This window comes from Aureococcus anophagefferens, assembly GCF_000186865.1.
Source record: "Aureococcus anophagefferens unplaced genomic scaffold AURANscaffold_4, whole genome shotgun sequence".
NCBI lineage: Eukaryota > Pelagophyceae > Pelagomonadales > Pelagomonadaceae > Aureococcus > Aureococcus anophagefferens.
In genome coordinates this window covers 2,074,581-2,091,258 of record NW_008705564.1, presented here as the reverse complement: position 1 = coordinate 2,091,258, position 16,678 = coordinate 2,074,581, and the positions used below count along the sequence as shown (strand labels likewise).

General features: G+C 69.9%; 4 protein-coding genes across 4 annotated transcripts; 2 read left to right on the top strand and 2 right to left on the bottom strand.

Moving 5' to 3' along the window:
• Nucleotides 1-3,388: 3,388 nt before the first annotated feature.
• AURANDRAFT_22539 (hypothetical protein) lies at nucleotides 3,389-5,944 on the top strand (the record flags this gene model as incomplete). The annotated part of the gene is made up of 2 exons (XM_009036298.1): nucleotides 3,389-5,107; nucleotides 5,390-5,944. 2 exons carry the CDS (start codon nucleotides 3,389-3,391, stop codon nucleotides 5,942-5,944), a joined length of 2,274 nt encoding a protein of 757 aa, XP_009034546.1.
• Nucleotides 5,945-9,163: 3,219 nt separating this feature from the next.
• On the bottom strand, nucleotides 9,164-10,818 carry AURANDRAFT_62266 (hypothetical protein; the record flags this gene model as incomplete). Its single annotated transcript, XM_009036118.1, has 3 exons — nucleotides 9,164-9,802; nucleotides 10,002-10,673; nucleotides 10,726-10,818. 3 exons carry the CDS (start codon nucleotides 10,816-10,818, stop codon nucleotides 9,164-9,166), a joined length of 1,404 nt encoding a protein of 467 aa, XP_009034366.1.
• A 101-nt stretch (nucleotides 10,819-10,919) lies between these two features.
• On the top strand, nucleotides 10,920-12,355 carry AURANDRAFT_71063 (expressed protein; the record flags this gene model as incomplete). The annotated part of the gene is made up of 2 exons (XM_009036299.1): nucleotides 10,920-11,976; nucleotides 12,032-12,355. The coding sequence occupies 2 exons, from the start codon at nucleotides 11,144-11,146 to the stop codon at nucleotides 12,291-12,293; spliced, it is 1,095 nt and encodes a 364-aa protein (XP_009034547.1).
• A 2,351-nt stretch (nucleotides 12,356-14,706) lies between these two features.
• On the bottom strand, nucleotides 14,707-15,564 carry AURANDRAFT_62264 (hypothetical protein; the record flags this gene model as incomplete). Its single annotated transcript, XM_009036117.1, has 1 exon — nucleotides 14,707-15,564. One exon carries the CDS (start codon nucleotides 15,562-15,564, stop codon nucleotides 14,707-14,709), a length of 858 nt encoding a protein of 285 aa, XP_009034365.1.
• Nucleotides 15,565-16,678: the final 1,114 nt, after the last annotated feature.

Sequence of the window (16,678 nt, the reverse complement as noted above, 5' to 3'; positions counted from 1 at the left end):
CATGCGCGCGCTCACGGGCGACGCGGACGCGCCCATCCTGGGCGTGATGATCCTCGCGGTCGTCGCGGGGCTCCTGGGCACGATCGTGACGTCGTTCATGATCGGCGAGATCGCGGCGATCCTGGGGAATTCGGACCCGGCGTCCATCGAGTACAAGAACACGGTCGACACGCTCAACGCGTTCGCGGTGGAAAAGAAGTTCCCCGCGGAGATGCAGACGAAGCTCCGCGAGTTCTTCGTGTCCGCGTCGTCCATGTTCCGCAACGTCTACTACCGGAAGATGCTGCTGAGCCTGAGCCCGGGCCTCCAGCAGACCATCGCCAAGGAGGAGATCGGCCGCTTCATCATGGCGATCCCCTTCTTCCGCTACGCGATCTGCCGCACGCTCGACATCAAGCGGGGCACGTCGGTGGACGTCGTCCAGAAGGGCGGCCCGCTCCGGCCGGCGACGGTGGACCGGCCGACGACGGAGGGCGCGTCCTTCGACGTGCGCTACGACGACGACTTCGAGCCCGACGCCGAGCGGCGCGTCGCGCACGAGCGCCTGGTCTACTTCCGGGGCCCGGAGTGCAAGCGCTGCGTCCACGAGGTCCAGATGATGGTGCGCGAGCTGAGCCTCCACATGCAGTGCGTCTCCTTCATGGCCAACGAGACCATGGTGCACCAGGGCATCTCCTGGAACGACGTGCTCTACATCATGGTCGAGGGCCGCGCGCTCGTCTACGACCAGGAGGACATCCGCATGGCGACGAAGGAGGTCGTCACGGACCGGTCGAACAACGTCATCGGCAGGGACGTCTGCACCTTGCTCGTCGACGGCAAGCGCCGCGTGCGAGACTACACGGCGAAGACGCTGTCGCACTCGCTCGTCTACTCCATGTCCGCGGACGAGTTCACCTACATGCTCAACAGCGCCCACTACCGCATCCTGCGCAAGGGCGTGCGCGCTTTCGGACATTGGATGATCATGAAATTAAACCTCAAGGCGCGGTGGTGCGACGGGTCGCTGGAGAAGATTTTGGACACGTCCAAGGTCGAGCGCGTCGGCGGCGGCAGCGACGCGAGCGACAGCGACCCCCAGCTCGACGAGTCGCCGCCGAAGCGGGCGCGCCAGTCGAACCGCGGCGCGACGAAGAAGGACGTCGCGCGCGTCGAGGACCGCGTCGCGGACGTGGAGCGCGGCCTCCGGGAGCTGAGCTCCAAGCTCGACATGCTCCTCACCCACGCGATCCGGGGCACGGGCTAACCCTCGCGGCGTTGGTTATCCCGCGCTCGTCTAGAGCTTGAAGATCTTGTCCGCGCCGGGCTTCTTGCGCTCGGGGAGCCGGTCGAGCTCCGCGGACGCGTAGAGCTTGACGAGGTTCTGGCGCCGCTCCGTGTAGCAGGACGGGAAGAAGTCCGGGAAGAAGCGCTGGATGGCGCCGAAGACGAAGACGTGGCCCACGGGCGTGAGCGGGATGAGGAGGATGACGACGAAGGGGATCGTCGTCGACAGGTCCTTGAGCGTCCGCCGCAGGACCCGCACGTCGCGGGGCACCAACGTCTCGCCCGAGAAGGCGCGCCCGATCAACGTCCAGCAGAAGGCGACGTCGTTGGCCAGGAGCCGCGACCCGTCTGCGTAGAACGCAAAGCCCCTCCGGATCTGCACGCGGATCGCCGCCAGGGCCTGCGACAGGTTGTCCACGAGCGCCGCGGACGACGACAGCAAGTAGTTCGCCGACGACGCCAGGGGCCCCGTGCCCGTGGCCTTGTTGCGCAGCAGCAGCCCGAGCGACGACGTCGGCATCGACTCGCCCGCGCCGTCGGCCTTGGTCCCCAGCCGCCCGAGCTGGTTCTCGTCGAAGATCAGCAGCAGGTCCGCGTCGACGAACTCGCCGGACGCGACCAGCGCGTCGTAGAAGGCCGACAGCGCGTCGAAGCGGTCCACGCCCAGGCGGCCGGAGAAGTCGCGGATCTCCTTCCCCAACATCTCGAACTCGGGCCGCAGGATCGCGACGCCGACGGCGCCGGCGTCGCGGCTCAGCGCCGTGAGCTGCGCGTCCAGCAGCGCGAACTCGGCGACGAAGCGCCGGTCGCTGATGTCCACGGACGCCGTCGACGCGTCGAGCGCGGCCTCCAACGCGGCGCACGCGCGCTCCAATTGGAGCTCGAGCCGCGCGGCGACGTAGTCGCCCTCGCGGACCTTGAGCTGCTTGTCCGCCACGCGGAACGCGGCGCGCACGCTGTCGCCGACGGCGGACGTCGGGCCCTTGTCCGCGACGACCGCGTCGACGGCCTCGCGGGCCGCGACCAGCGCCTTGGTGGCCGCGACCGCGCCCGCGGCCACGGCGAGCAGGCTCCGCTCGCGCCGGTCCTTGGAGCTGTCGGCGACAAACGGCGGCCGCGCCCCGTCCGGCGCCGCCGCCGACGACGTCTCCGCGGCGTCGTCGCCGACGCCGTTGATCCGCTTCCACAGGTCGACGCTAAAGGCCGTGGCCGCCTTGGCCCCCTGGAGCGCGCCCTCCCAGTCGACGGAGCCGTCCTGGCGCACGTAGAGCACGGCGCTCATGTTCTTCCCGGCGACGTCCTTGGGCGGGCCCCGGAGCGCGTACCACCCCAATTCGCCGACGGCGTCGCGCCGCCGCACGAACTCGACGCGGAAGTCGGCCCAGAAGCGGCGGTACTTCTCGACCTCGTCGACCTCGGCCGCATCGTCGACGTCGTCGTCGGGCGCCGTCTCCGGCAGGTGGAGCGCCGCGCGCGCCGCGGAGTTCGCGGCCGCCGCGGACAGCGCCGCGGCCGTATCGCGCGCGCGGCTCCGCAACGCCGCCAGATCCGACCGCGCGATCTTCGACGACCCGGCGCCGCTGTCGAGCTCGTCGATGCGGTTGTCGAGCTGCTCGCGCAGGCGCTCGAAGTCGACGAAGGACGCCGCGTCGTTCGACTCGCCCGAGAGCTCCAATCGCAAGGCGAACTCCGCGGCGACGAGGTCGTCGAGCGCCTGGCGCGCCCAGATGGAGTCGCGCAGGCGCAGCGTCCGCGACACGGGCTCCGCCGGCGACGGCCGCACCGCGCCGCCGGGCGACGCGGGGGCGACGGGCTCGTCGGCGGGCGCCGGCGCCTCGGCGACGCCGAGGTCCGACGCGACGCGCGCCGCGACCGGCGCCGCGTGCCAGCGGCCGCGCGGGAGCGGGGGCTGCGTCACGTGGAACGTGTTCGCCGTCCAGGCGAGGCCCAGCGCGAGGAGGACGCGACGCGCCGACATCGTAAGCCGCGTCTTCATGCCGGCGTGGCGCCCCGTCGATCGCGTCGATGTTGAACGACCTCAACGGCACCCATCGTCCGGCGCGCGCGCCGGGCAGCCCATCGCGCCGCCGCGGCCGTCGCGCGCCTCGCGCGTGCCGTCGCCATGGAGCTCCTGCTGGAGCGGACGGACCTCGTCCAGGTGGGCACGGTGTCCTACCGCAACACGATGAAGCTGATCAGCGGCGGCAAGAGCGGGCGCCAGCGCCTCGTCGTCGGCGACGACCTCGGCTACGTCGAGTGCTTCGAGATCAAGAAGGGCGAGCCCCAGTCCGTGTTCAAGCAGCGCGTGTCCACGGAGGGCCCCGTCATGGCCCTCGCCATCGGCGGCGTCGCGGGGAAGAACGACCGCGTCTTCGCCGCGCAATCGCAGACGATCGTCGGGTTGAAACGAAAGGGCGCGCAGTGCTTCAAGATGCAGAGCTCGCTCGTGGAGCCCATCCACCACATGGCCGTCGACGAGTCGCTCCTCTTCACGGGCTGCGAGTACGTCTACAACCGCTACGACGACGGCCGCGACGACGGCTTCTTCATGTGCCACGACAAGATCAACGCCATGGTCGTGCGGCCCAAGCCCGGCGGCGGCGGCCACCGCGTCGTGCTCGGGTGCCAGGATAGGTGCGTGCGCGTCGTCGTCGGGTCGGAGCTCGAGCGGGAGATGAAGATGGACGCGCCCGTGACCGCGCTGTGCCTCTACCGGGGCCCCGAGGGCGGCGCGGGCCCCGCGGCCGCGGACGGCGAGCACGCGGACCTGGTGGCGGCGGCGCAGGACCCGGCGGCCCTCGAGGTCTGCTTCGGCACGGAGTCCGGGGGCGTCGGGCTGCTGCGCATCGGGAGCGAGGGCAAGTACTCGGGCGTCGTCTGGCACGTCGAGGACACCAAGGCGCTCCACAGCCGCGTGAACTGCATCGACGTCTTCGACGTCACGCACGACGGCATCCCCGACGTCGTCGTCGGCCGCGCCGACGGCCGCGTCCAGGTCTACAGCTTCGACGTGTCGCCCGTGCCGCTCGTGCAGTTCGAGGCGAACCTCAACGAGGCGATCCACAGCCTCTGCTGCGGGTCCGTGAGCTCGACGGGCTTCGACGAGATCGTCTGCTGCACCTTCGCGGGGCGCGTCGCGTCCTTCAGCAACGAGCCGCTCCGCGAGCCCCGGAGCCCGGGCAGGGGCGGCGCGCCGGGCAAGACCGTCGCGGAGGACCGCACGGACAACCGCCTCGCGGCGCTCAAGGAGGACGTCGCGGCCCTCGCGAAGAAGATCGAGCGCGAGCGCGCGCGGTTCCAGGACCTGGACGCGCCCTTCGCGCCCTGCCGGCCCACGTTCGAGCCGCACGCGGACTTCTTCCTGGACCCGGAGGCCGCGTGCTACGTCGTCACCATCGAGCTGCCCGTGCCCGTGGACCTCGTGTCCGTCAAGTCGTCCGTGCGCGTCGAGCTTTTGGAGACGGCGCTGAACACGTCCATCGTGAGCCGGAGCCCCGTGGACCCGCGCCACGAGACCGCGAAGGAGCCCATCGTGCTCCTCGCGACGTTCCGCTGCCAGGAGGCGACGAACGCGCTGAGCTTCAAGGTGCGCACGGTCGAGGGCGAGCCGGGGGACATCGCCGCCGTCGTCGTCGCCCGGGGCACGCCCAAGTCCGCGCAGGTCGTCCACCTCCGCATCAAGGCGCTGTCGCTCCACCGCCGCATCCACGAGCTCAGCGACGACGAGGTCAGGCTGCCCAAGAACGTGCTCCGCCTCGAGGGCCGCTTCTCGGCGCAGCAGATCCACGACTGGCTCGGGGGCTGCCTCCCCGAGGTGCCCCCGCGGACGCAGCCCCGGGAGGTGTCGACGAAGCCCCCGGACGAGGCCGACGGCGCGAAGCCCGCGGCGGACGCGGAGGCGCCCGCGAAGCCCGCGGCGCCGGCGCCGGGCGCCGAGGCCGAGGGCGCGGAGCTCGTCGCCAAGGCCACCGGGTCGCTCGCGTCGCCGGACCGCGGCGGCGGCGAGGAGTTCGACGTCGACGGCGGCGGCGAGGCCAAGGACGCGGCGGGCGACGGGCCCGAGGCCAAGGACGAGGCCAAAGACGACGACGCGCCGCCGGCGTCGACCGCGCCGCCGCCGGAGGTCATGGCGCACCGCATGTGCTTCCGCAACGTCTACACCGCGGGCGTGCTCGAGTGCGACTACGAGGCGGGCCGCGCGCGCATCTGCTCCGACAGCATCAGCGCCATCACGATCCTCAAGGAGCACATCTCGCGCGAGGCCGTGCGCCTCCGCGTCGAGGTCCACGACACGATCTCCATCGACGAGCAGACCGTGGCCCACTTCCTCGCGTTGATGCACCCGAAGCTCGACCACCAGCTCAAGCTCGCGGAGCAGGTGCTGCTCATCGACGCCATCAAGGAGATCCACTCGTCGGAGGAGGACACGCGCTGGCTCTCCGAGGACTACAAGTTCATCCACGACCACGCGGAGGAGCTCCGCGCGGAGTTTGCGGAGAGCCCGACGTCGCTCCAGTACATGGCGGGCATCATCACGGACTTCTTCGTGGACCGCATGAAGTTCTGCGGCATCGACGCCCGCCACAAGATCCCCCAGCTCGAGAACCTGCTCAACGCGAAGAACTACGACTTCGACAAGCTCCTCGAGTTCTTCAACCCGGCCCTCCACCGCGGCTAGGGCCCCGGGGCGCGCCGGCGGTCCTCGTTACGCGCTAGGGGAGCGGCGGCGGGGGCGGCACGGGCGGCGGCGCGCCGGGCGGCGGGCCGAGCGCGGCGCCGAGCTTGTCCCGCGCGGCGGCGACGCGGTCCCGGAGGCTCGCGTCCGCGCGCCGGAGGTCCGCGAGGCGCTGCTTGATCGTCGCGTTCGACGTCGACGCCGCCAGGATGAGGTCCCGGAACGCGTTGGACCCCTCGGCGAGGGCCGCGCCGTCGACGACGCGCCGCGCGGCGTCGACGGCCTCGAGCGTCCTGAGCATCCAGTCGCGCGACGGCCGCGTCACCGGCGGCGCGACCATGGCCGCCTCGACGTCCTCGCAGAGCGTGACGGCGTCGGCGAGCTGCGCGTGGAACCGCTCGAGGTCGTCGGCGGGGCTCGCGGCCGCGGTCCGCGCGCGGCCGCGCCGCGCGTACTTGTCCACCGCGCGCTCGATGCCCAAAGTCCAGCCCCGGAGGTCGCGCGCGTCCGCCGCGCGCAGCTCCAGCGGCCGGTGCTTGAAGTAGTCCGTCTTCGCGTCGACCAACGGGTGGACCTCGAAGTAGTGCATGTCCTCGCCCTTGAGCGAGTCGCGGCGGCCGCCGCCGCGGAACGCCTTGCCGTCGGGCGACGCGACCTTCGTCGACTCCGTGAGCTTCCACGTGCCCTTGAGCGTCCGCCGCGTGTCGTCCGTGTAGTAGTGGAGCAGCGCGTTGTCCTCGTCGAGCGCGTAGTAGCGCTTCGTCCAGTTGCGCCGGCTGAAGAGCGCGCCCTCGCCCGAGCCCTTCTTGAGCAAGTAGCCGCAGGTCTTCAGGAGGTCCACGTCGCTCTCGAGGGCGTCGGCGTCCTCCTGGCCCAGCGCCAGCGCGGCCATCGTGTTGTGATGCGGCGGTAGCGGCGGCGACCACTGCGGGCGGCGGCGGCGGCGCGAAGCTTGGGACGACCCCCAGACTCTGTCGGGCTGCTTTGTTTGTTGGTGCCATCGTCAACATCTCAAGGTTGCATTTTTATAGTCGACGAGGTCGAGCGGTGGGGCAGCGTTTTGCCTTCCTTCGTACAACCACCCAGCCGCGCGCGTCGACGGCCGGTCCGCGACCCCGCGCCGCTTCTCGAACGCGAGCAAACCATGGTGCTGACCCTCGAGGACGTCCAGAATGGGCAGACCCTGGCGCCGTCGACGCTCCACATGAGCGACGAGGAGGTGCTGTGCGACGTGCGCGATTTTTTCGGCCGCAACCAGGAGTACGTGGACCGCTGCGACCTCGACGACGACTCGCGGGCCGCCATGACCCAGGCCTTCGTGGAGCTGCACCGCTACTACTACCAGGGCGCGCGGACGTCGTGGTCGAACCACCCGAGGGAGGGCGTGCTCGGCCAGTTCGGCCCGCCGCGGCCCTGGACGGGCCAGGACGTCGTCAACTGCATCCTCGCCTGCGGCCTGGGGCCGAGCCTCCGGACGAAGCTCGTCGAGGAGGAGATCTACCTCGAGGCGGCGCTGAAGAACGAGAGCCCCGTGACGTGGCTCGACACGGAGGACCTCGTCGACCTCCTCGGCGAGGACCTCAAGGGCGACGAGGCCAAGTTCCTCCTCGCCGTCAACTACATCAAGGGCTCGAACCGGTCCTCGTCCCGCAAGGCCTAGCCGCGGCGGCCGGCCGCGGGAGTTCGCCGCGCGCGCTGAGGGAGGACGCCGCCTCGCTGCCCCTGGGGAGCCGCGCGCGTAAGCAGGCGCGGCGGTGCTCGAGTGGAGCGCGCGCGTCATAGTGGGCCTGTCGAGTCGTCCGAAGCTTTACGCCGCGGCACCTCCGCGGGCGCTACGGCTTCGGCGCCGCGGTCGGCGCTTTCCGCATGACCGTCGCCTCGGTCAAACTGCCCGCCGGTTGGAGAGGATAGTCGGGGACCTCCATCTTTGGTCGCGGGAGTTTCGACAGGTCGCAGTCCATCGAGCCCTTGAGCGCGGCGATATCGTCCTCGAGCTGCTTCTGCTGCTCCGGGTCCCTCGCCGGTGCGCCCTCTGCAGGCTGCGGCGGCGGCGCGAAGATGTCGGGCAGCGGCTCCATTTGCACACGCGACGACGGCAGCAGGCTCCGCGACGACTATGACGGCGCCGCGCACCGCCGGGCAGCCCTTGCGGTCAAAACTTCAATTTTGAACGGTGAAGCTGAGCCGAGACTCGGCCTGCGAGGGTGGGCATCTCCAGGGCGGGCCCCAACAATTCGAAATGACGGTGGTCTATGACGCAACGAAGGGCCGCTCGGTCGTCGCGCCCGCGGCGCAATTGCCACCCTTGGTTTTCAAGGTGCGCGGGCGCATCCGGAACCGTTCGTTAGGATTAGACGAAGACAAGCGCGGCGATTTCGAGCTGAAAGTGATGAATTCCGCGGGCGCGCTGCAGCCGGCGGCGTCGTTTCATCAGTTCATGCGCGTGGTGCTCACGGACGTCGTGGAGGCGTACAAGGTCAAGGACCGCGAGCTGCGCCAGGAGGCCGAGGACGAATGGGACAGCGACGAGGATGAGATCTCTGCCGCGGTCCGGCGTGCCCGTTCTTTGGACGTCTGGGACAATTTCGACACCATTGAGGAATTCAAGCGGGACGTGATGTTCTCGATTCTTCCCCGACTCAGCGCTCCGTGGCCATTGAAAGAGATGTTCGAGGGCCTGGACGCGTGGATCCTCGACAAGCTCCTCAAGGAAGTGGCGCCGCGCCGCCGCGAGGCTGTGATGCTCCGGCTTGTCGTCTTGTACATCCCGAAGCTGGCTGGCGTCTCGCATTTCTTCGAGGGATTCATCCCGACGATCGGCGTCATCCCGTCGGTCCAGAGCCTCTTCCGGTTCATGCGCGATCTTAGAAAAGGGTACCACGACTACTCGGACGGTTTGGAGCCCGGTCCGGAAGACATCCATGATTTCGACACCACTTTATACAAATCCGGAAACATCCAGGGCTGGCTCGAGTACTACGCGTCCCACGTCCGCTGGAGCTGCGCGCCGCCCGGCGGCCCGCACGCCGACTCGTCCGACGACGAGTCGTCCGACGACGAGTCCGGGTCGTCCGACGACGAGTCCGGGGCCGACTAATCCGACTCGTAAGGAGCTCGCGATGTTGTAAGCATATTTGACGTTAAAACAAAGAGAACGGGTGCGGGATAGTGTCGCAGCGAGTCGGGGGGACGATGCGGGCGGGGGTGGTACCGGAACGCGAACTAGTTGAGGCGCCGGACGGGCTCGAGCTCGAGGGCGGCGACGGAGAGCGTCGGCTGGGTCTCGTCGTCGGGGAACTCGGCGTCGCGCGTCCTCGCGGACGTCGGCTTCGGTGGCCTCGCGGCCTCGGCGACGGCCGCGGGCGGCGCGCGGCGCTTCGGCGCCGCGCCGCAGGGCCTGCAGAAGACCGTGGGCCGCGGGTAGAGGACGCCCTGGGCCGGCACGAAGGGCGCGCCCGCGCGGTTCGCGAACTCGACGGGCAGCGTCCGCGTCACATAGCGGAGCTGGGGCCCGTACTTGAAGCTCAGCGGCGTCTCGACGCGCGCGAGCCGCGGCGTCGCCGACTTGCGCAGCTCCCGGAGCTGGGCGTCGAGCGTCTCGACGTCGGCGACGGCCGGGTGCGCGGCCAGGGAGACGAAGACCGCGCCGCCGTGGTCCGCGAGCGCCTGCTTCAGCCACGCGCCGTGCTCCTTGGACACCAACACGCAGGGGATCGCCGACGGCCGCTCGCAGCCGCCCATGGCGAAGACCTCGGGCCCGCTCCGGTTGTTGGCGACGATGGCGGCGACGGCGCCGCGCTTCGCGAGCTGGTCGACCTTCTGCGCGAAGGAGCACGCGGGGTCGCGGTCCGCCAGCGCGACCTGTGTGGAAATCAACCGCTGGTTTGGGACGTCCCGACCAAACTTTGGAATTCTCTAGCTCGGTCACATCGAAGTCGATTCGGCTGATTTTTGGACGAGTCGTTTGCTCTCAGCGAGTTCTCGAAGCACAGCGGAAGTGCACGTGTCAACACATTCGAATACGCGCACATTGAAGTCGAGTTGAAGATTTGATTTGCACGCGGAACGCGACGAAGAAGTTCGCGGGCCGCTTCTTCGACGACGGCGCGGGCGCGTTCTTCTCCTCCTCGCGGCTCGGGTGCGCGCTCTCGGACTGGGCGGCCTCGTAGCGCAGGACGCAGGCCATGGACCCCTCCCGGGGCAGGAGGCAGGAGAACGCGGCCGCGACGCTCGGCACGAGCCGCGCGAGCGACTTCGGCTCCACGACCCGCAGCCGCGACGTCTCCTCGGGCAGCAGGTTCACGACGTCGAGGTGGAGGTGGGGCCCGCCCGTGTAGCCCGTGTTGCCGCTGAACGCGATGTGCTGGCCCGCCTCCACGCTGTCGCCGACCTTGAACAGGCTCCCGTCGGTCCGCAGGTGGTAGTAGCGCGCGTAGGAGCCGTCGTCGTGGCGCACGGCGACGAAGTTCGCCCGCGGCGCGAGGTGCGCCTTGGCGCCGCCGCCGCTGAAGTGCTGCACGACCGCGGCGACGACGCCGCCGCGGACCGCGTGCACCGGCGTGCCCACCGCGAGCTTGAAGTCGAAGCTGTAGCAGAGCGTGCCCCGGTGCGTGCTCGCGCCTGAACGAATCGCGCGCTCGCGCGCGGCGGCGCCGCGCGCGCGGGCGCCGGGCGACGCGCCGTTGACGCCCTGGATGCAGCGCCCGTGGCCGCTCATGAGCCGCCAGGCCGCCTGCGGGGGACGGCGGGGCGTCGGGGACGCGGCGCGCGGGGCGACGTCGCACGAGTCGGCCCGGGTACGGCAGCGTGAGGTTGCAGAGGGAGTCGGCGCCCAGCAGGTCCGCGATGGCCGTGCCGGCGCGCCCGCTGGGGCCCATTCTGCGTAGCAGATAATATGGCTGCGGTAAGGCCAGTGGCAAGGCTGAAGCAGTACCAACCTCTTGTTGCATTTTTGACACAGCGGCAGTCTCCGAAGCTCGATCAAGAAGCGTGCTGTCAAGCCCAGCGACATAATGTCAGAAACCAATCGCAACGTTTTACGCTAGCCCGAAGCTCATACGCTGCCAGCACGCCTCGTCCGCCACCTCGCCTCGCCTCCTAGCCGCAACCCGCGGTCCCGAAACCGCTCTGCTCCGATCTCTCTCCGAAGCGGCCGAAGCCGGCCAGAAGAAACGCGTGGTATCCAGCCCGAAGCACGGCAACATGCCCAACCAGGTGACGCGCGCGCGCCGGCGGCGCCTCGACAACCTGTCGCGCCTCGAGACGGACCTCGCCGAGTCGCCCGGCGCGCTGGCGGCCCTCGCGGAGACGCTCGAGCGAGGCGTGCCGAAGCGGAGTCATCGCGGCAGTGGCAGCCACAAGAAGCCGAGCAAAGATTTGTGGCGAACGAAATTGTGCAGCGCCTTTGAGGCGACGGGCGCCTGCCCCGACGGCGCCCAGTGCACCTTCGCCCACGGCGCGGCGCAGCTCCGGCGCCGGTCCGCGGGCGTCTGCGCGCGCGTCTCCGACGACGCGGCGGCCGTCGGCCCGACGCGCTGGACGGTGCACGCGGGCGAGCAGGGCGGCTGGGGCGCCGGCGGCGCGCCGCCGAGCCCGCCGGCCCTCGCGCGCGTCGACTCGAGCGACCTGTCGACGGCGCTCGAGCGCGTGCGTTCCATCACGATCGACGAGGCGGAGCTGACGCTGTCGCCCCACGCGCGGGCCTTCTCCATGCCGGAGCCGGCGCACGCCGTCACGCCCGACGGGTCGCCGCGCCTCGCGGGCTTCCACCGGTCGCGGCCGCCGTCGCCGCCGCCGTTCTCGCTCGCGCCGCCGGCCAAGGCCGCGCGGACGCGCGGCGACGGCCGGCTCGTGGGCACGGTGGTCCACCTGAGCCGCAAGCTCTGCGGCACCTTCGACACGGTCGACGAGGACGGCGTCGCCGTGACGCGCTTCAACGGCTGGTACGGCTTCGTCCGCCCGGACGAGTCGACGCTCCGCGACGAGGGCTTCTGCCGCGGCGACCTCTTCCTCCACCCGTCGGACGCGCCCGCGGCGTGCGCGCCGGCGCACCGGCAGCTCTTTTTTTCGCGCCTAAAACCCCCCGCGCAGGTACAACCCCCAGGTCGGCGACCGCGTCTCCTTCCACCTCGGCGTCCACGACCGGCGCCTCAAGGCCGCGGACCTCCGCCCCGTCTCCGACGACTCCGACGAGGACGGCTCGGCGACGGCGTCGCGGTCCCGCCGGGACTCCTGGGACTCGCGGGACGGCTCGCCGCGCCCCGGGCCGTCCCGCTCCTGGGACGCGGAGAGCTCGCCGCGCCGCGGGCCGTCCCAGTCCTGGGACACGGACAGCCTCCAGTCCTTCGCGTAGCCATGCCCGGGTTCGAAGAGCCCGCGCATTGCAACGCGACGTCCTTAAGCCTACGCTCACTTGCCCGCGGCGATGATCTTGCAGTACTTCTTGTGCGTCGTCCAGTGGGCCTTCTGACACGTCGCCGAGCAGTAGCGCGTCGTGCGGCAGCGCGAGCACGCGTGCAACTTGGCGCCGGGCGCGGCGACGGCGCCGCAGGTCTCGCAGGTGACCGCGTCGGGCGCGACGTCCCGGCCCTCGGCGTCCACGTTCGAGGAGTAGTCCCCGCGGACCCGGGACTCGGCGCGCTGCGCGGCGATGGCGTCGCGCGCGCGCGTCTTGTCCCGCTCGTAGGCCTCCGCCGACTCCGACGGGATGCCCTGCATCCGTTCCAGGTTGCTCGCCTGCCCGACGTCCTTGACGCCCGTGCCGTGCTTCTTGATGAGCGCGTCGGACTCGTCGGCCGTCGTGGGCACGTCGGGCGTCGGCGCGAGACCCAGGGCCTTGAGCCGCTTGATCACCGCCGCGTGGTCGCCCGTCGTCCCGAGCTGCTGCTGCTTCGACATCATCAGCTGCATCTTCTGCATCTCGCTCGCCCTCGCGATCATCTCGTCCGCGCGGTCGTGGTAGTTCTTGCCCACGATCGCGGCGTCGAGCGCGTTCATCGCGGGCATGGCGTAGTGGCCGCCGGTCTTGGTCATCTTGAAGGCGTCCGCGCCGCGCTCCACGAGCAGGTTGACGAACTTGATGTGGCCGTGCGCGGCCGCGAGCACGACGGGCGGGCGGCCGCCGTTGTTCTCGCGCGCGTCGATCTTCGCGCCGGCGTTCAACAGTAGGACGGCGATCTCGTGCGCGCCGTTCTGCGCGGCGTGGTGCAGCGGCATCATGCGCGCGCTGTCGGTCGTCCGCGCGTTCGGGTTCGCGCCGGCCTTCAGCAGTTGCCGCACCATTTTCGTGATGCCGGGCATGACGTGGTTCTGCGCCGCGTAGTGCAGCGCGATGGCGCCGTCGAAGTCGCAGCCCTCGTTCGGGTCCGAGCCGGAGGCGAGCAGGCGCGTGAGCTGGTTGGGGTCGTTGTTCTTGACCGCCTCGCAGAGCGGCGTGCCCTGGACGCCTCCCATCGCTGGTGTGTGTATGTGCGGCGTGACTCGGCAGCTGTGCGACGGCGCGGGGTGCTGTGTGTGTGCGACGGTGGTGCGTCACAGTGGCTCGGCAGCAGCTGTGCGACGGCGGGGGTGCGGATGGCAACGAGGGGCCTGGCACGCGACGAGGCACCGCGGATCTCGCAGGCCTGCAGGATTAGACCTCGTCGTCTGCGGCAACGTCGCAAGTTGAAGCCTCTCCTTGAACTAATGCTGCCGTTCTAGGGCCTCGGCCCGCACGAGCCCGGTCGGCCCTTGGAGCCTCAATCCCCCAGAGACTAGTCGGAGCCCTAGTAGTCGGCGTCCGAGTCATCCGAGTCGGACGAGTCGACGTGCGGGCCGTCGGGCGGCGCGCAGCTCCAGCGGACGGCGCCGGACTCGTAGTACTGGAGGTAGCCGCTGGCATTTCCGTCTCTGCGTAGCTTGGTAATGTAGTCATCGACATCGTCCGGATCGGCTTCCATGCATTCCATGCTGTCGCGGTACCCTTGGCTAAGGGAGCGCAAGCACCCGTTGAGGTTCTTGACCGTTGGGACGACGCCGATCATCGGGAGGAATTCCTCAAACAGGTGCGACACGCCAGCCAGCCTTGGGACGTTCGAAACGACCAGTCGAATCATCACAGCCGCGCGGCGGCGCCGCGCCACCTGCTTGAGGAGCTTGTTGAGGATCCACGTGCCCAGGCCCTGAAACATCCCTTCCAGCGGCCACGGAACGCGGAGTCCGGGGAGAACCGACAGCATCACGTCCTGCGTGAAGTCATGGATGGTTTCGAAGTTGTCCCAGACGTCGTCGCCGTCCTCGGCCTCCTGGCGCAGCTCGCGGTCCTTGCGCTTGTACGCCTCCACGACGTCCGTGAGCACCACGCGCATGAACTGATGAAACGACGCCGCCGGCTGCAGCGCGCCCGCGGAATTCATTACTGTTAGCTCGAAATCGCCGCGCTTGTCTTCGGCCTCCATCAAAGCATAGGGATGCTGAAGGCGCCCGCGCACCTTGAAAAGCAAGGGCGGCAATTGCGCCGTGGGCGCGACGACCGAGCGGCCCTTCGTTGCGTCGTAGACCACCGTCATTTGAATCGCTTGGGGTCGGGTCGCGGCCGGCACCGGCTCGGTCGCGCGCCGCGCTGGCACCAGTGCGCGCGCCGGCCAAGCCTTGACTCGGCTCCAGCCCGAAGTCCACTGGAGATCTGCATCAACAACCGATTGAACCAAAGATGCCGTCCCCAAAAATTATCCACGCCCGCCAAGCCCCCAAAAGAAAGCCCAAAAAAAAAAAACAAGAAAGCCAGCCTAAAGGTCCGGCCCGACGGCGGGCATGGGCGCCTCGTCGACGGCGCACTCCGTAAAGTAGGCGAGCTCCGGGAAGTCGGCCGCGAGGTAGTCGTCGTAGCCGCCGCGCCGGTAGATCTTCTGCGGGTCCGGCCCGTTGCCCCAGGGCGGCATGTCGCCGTAGGGGTTCGCGAGCTTGGGCAGCACGTCGCGCACCGCGCCCGGGTCGCAGACCGCGAACGGCGTCTCCCACGGGTTCGTCCCGAAGTGGTCGAGCTGGTGCTTCGGCGTGTCCGGCATCACGAAGAACATCTCCGTCGACCGGCTGTCGGGCCCGGAGCCGGCGTAGGCGATCATGCCCGCCTCGAAGGGGATGCGCTGCTTCGGGTCGTCGGGGATGTTCGCCGTGCGCCACCGCGTGCGCGTCTCGTAGTCCTTGGAGATGCCGAACTGCGCGAGGAACCGCGGCACGACGCGGTTGATCGCCGCGCCGTCGAAGTACTTGCGCCGCACCAACTCCAAGAATCGCCCCGCGCCGCGCGGCGCCCAGTCCGGGAACACGCTGATTCCTATGGTCCCGACGGTCGTGCCGCAGGCGACGCGCACCGTGCCCGTCTTCGTCAGACTATAGAACGTGCGGTCGCCGCGGATCGTGACCTCGCCCTGGTCGTAGGTGAACGTGTGGCCCGCCCAGGTGTCCTGGTGGAGCTCGCCGCCGTAGGCCGGCACGCGGCCGACGCCGGTCGCTTCCTTCGTCTCCGGATGCACCCAGGCCAGCTCCGCGTCGACGTCCATCTCGTTGCGAAAGGTCACGCCCACCTTCTGGGATTCGACCAGCGCCAGGCACGATGCGACCAGGCAGCCCCAATGCATGGCCATCGGCACTCGTCGGAGCGCGAGGAAGTGCTCGTTGAAGCGTTGAAGTAGCACAGTCGTGATGGTGGCAAAAATGCGCCGCGCCAAGGTGCTGTTCTTGCTCACAACATGCGCGGCCTTCCGCGGCCCGGCGCCGCGCCTGCCGCGGCGCGTCGCACCGCTCAAAGCGATGAAAGCGACACCTGTCGCGCGCGCCATCCACCGCATCGACGACACGACCCAGCGCTGCGCGGCGTCCCGCGGCCGCGTTTCGAGAGCTTTCGACCGGGGAAACGACACCACCTCGTAGGCGCTGCGTCGTCGCGACGCGCGGCTGGCCCGTCGCCGCCAAATTCGCGACGCTGCTGGCGTTGTACGCCGCGCACACGCTCCTCCTGTCGCGCGGCTGCCTGCCGCTGCCGTGCCAGCTCGTCCCCAACGACTTTGGCCTCTGGCAGAGCGTCGGCTACGACAGCCTCGTCGGCGGCGCCGTCGTCGCGCTCCGCGCCGCGCACGTCGCCGCGCGATCTCCCGCGAAGCGGCCGCCGCCGCCGCGGCCGAAGTTGCCGTCGCGGCGGCGCCTCGCGGCCACGATCCTGGCCCTGGCCTTCGCCTACAACTTCAGCGGCTACGCGGCCTGGGCGAGCGACGAGTGCCTCTACGAGCTGTCCCTGCGCGGCGCGCACGTCTCGACGGCCATGCGGCGGGCAGTCCAGGTCCTCAGCGGCCACCTCGCGTGGGTTTTGTCGGGCGCGCTCATCCTCCGGGCCGGCGCGAAGAACTTCTTCGCGCGGGGCGAGCACCGCTGGTTCGACTTTAACGTCGACGGCGACTGGCTCTGGTGGGTCGCCGGCGGCTACGCGGCGTCCGCGCTCGCGTTCAACGTCGCCGACGGCCTCAACCACTTCGTCGTGCCGTCCGTGCTCTTCGACGACGACACGCTCGTGACGCGCATGATCAACCCCGAGGACAACGACGTCGTCGCGCTCGTCGCGGGTAGCATCGCGCCCTGCGTCACCGCGCCCGTCTGGGAGGAGGCGCTCTACCGGGGCTTCCTGCTCAAGGCCCTGGTCCCCTTCGCGGGGCCCGCGGCCGCGCTGCCGCTGTCCGCGGTGCTCTTCGCCGCGCACCACCTCAC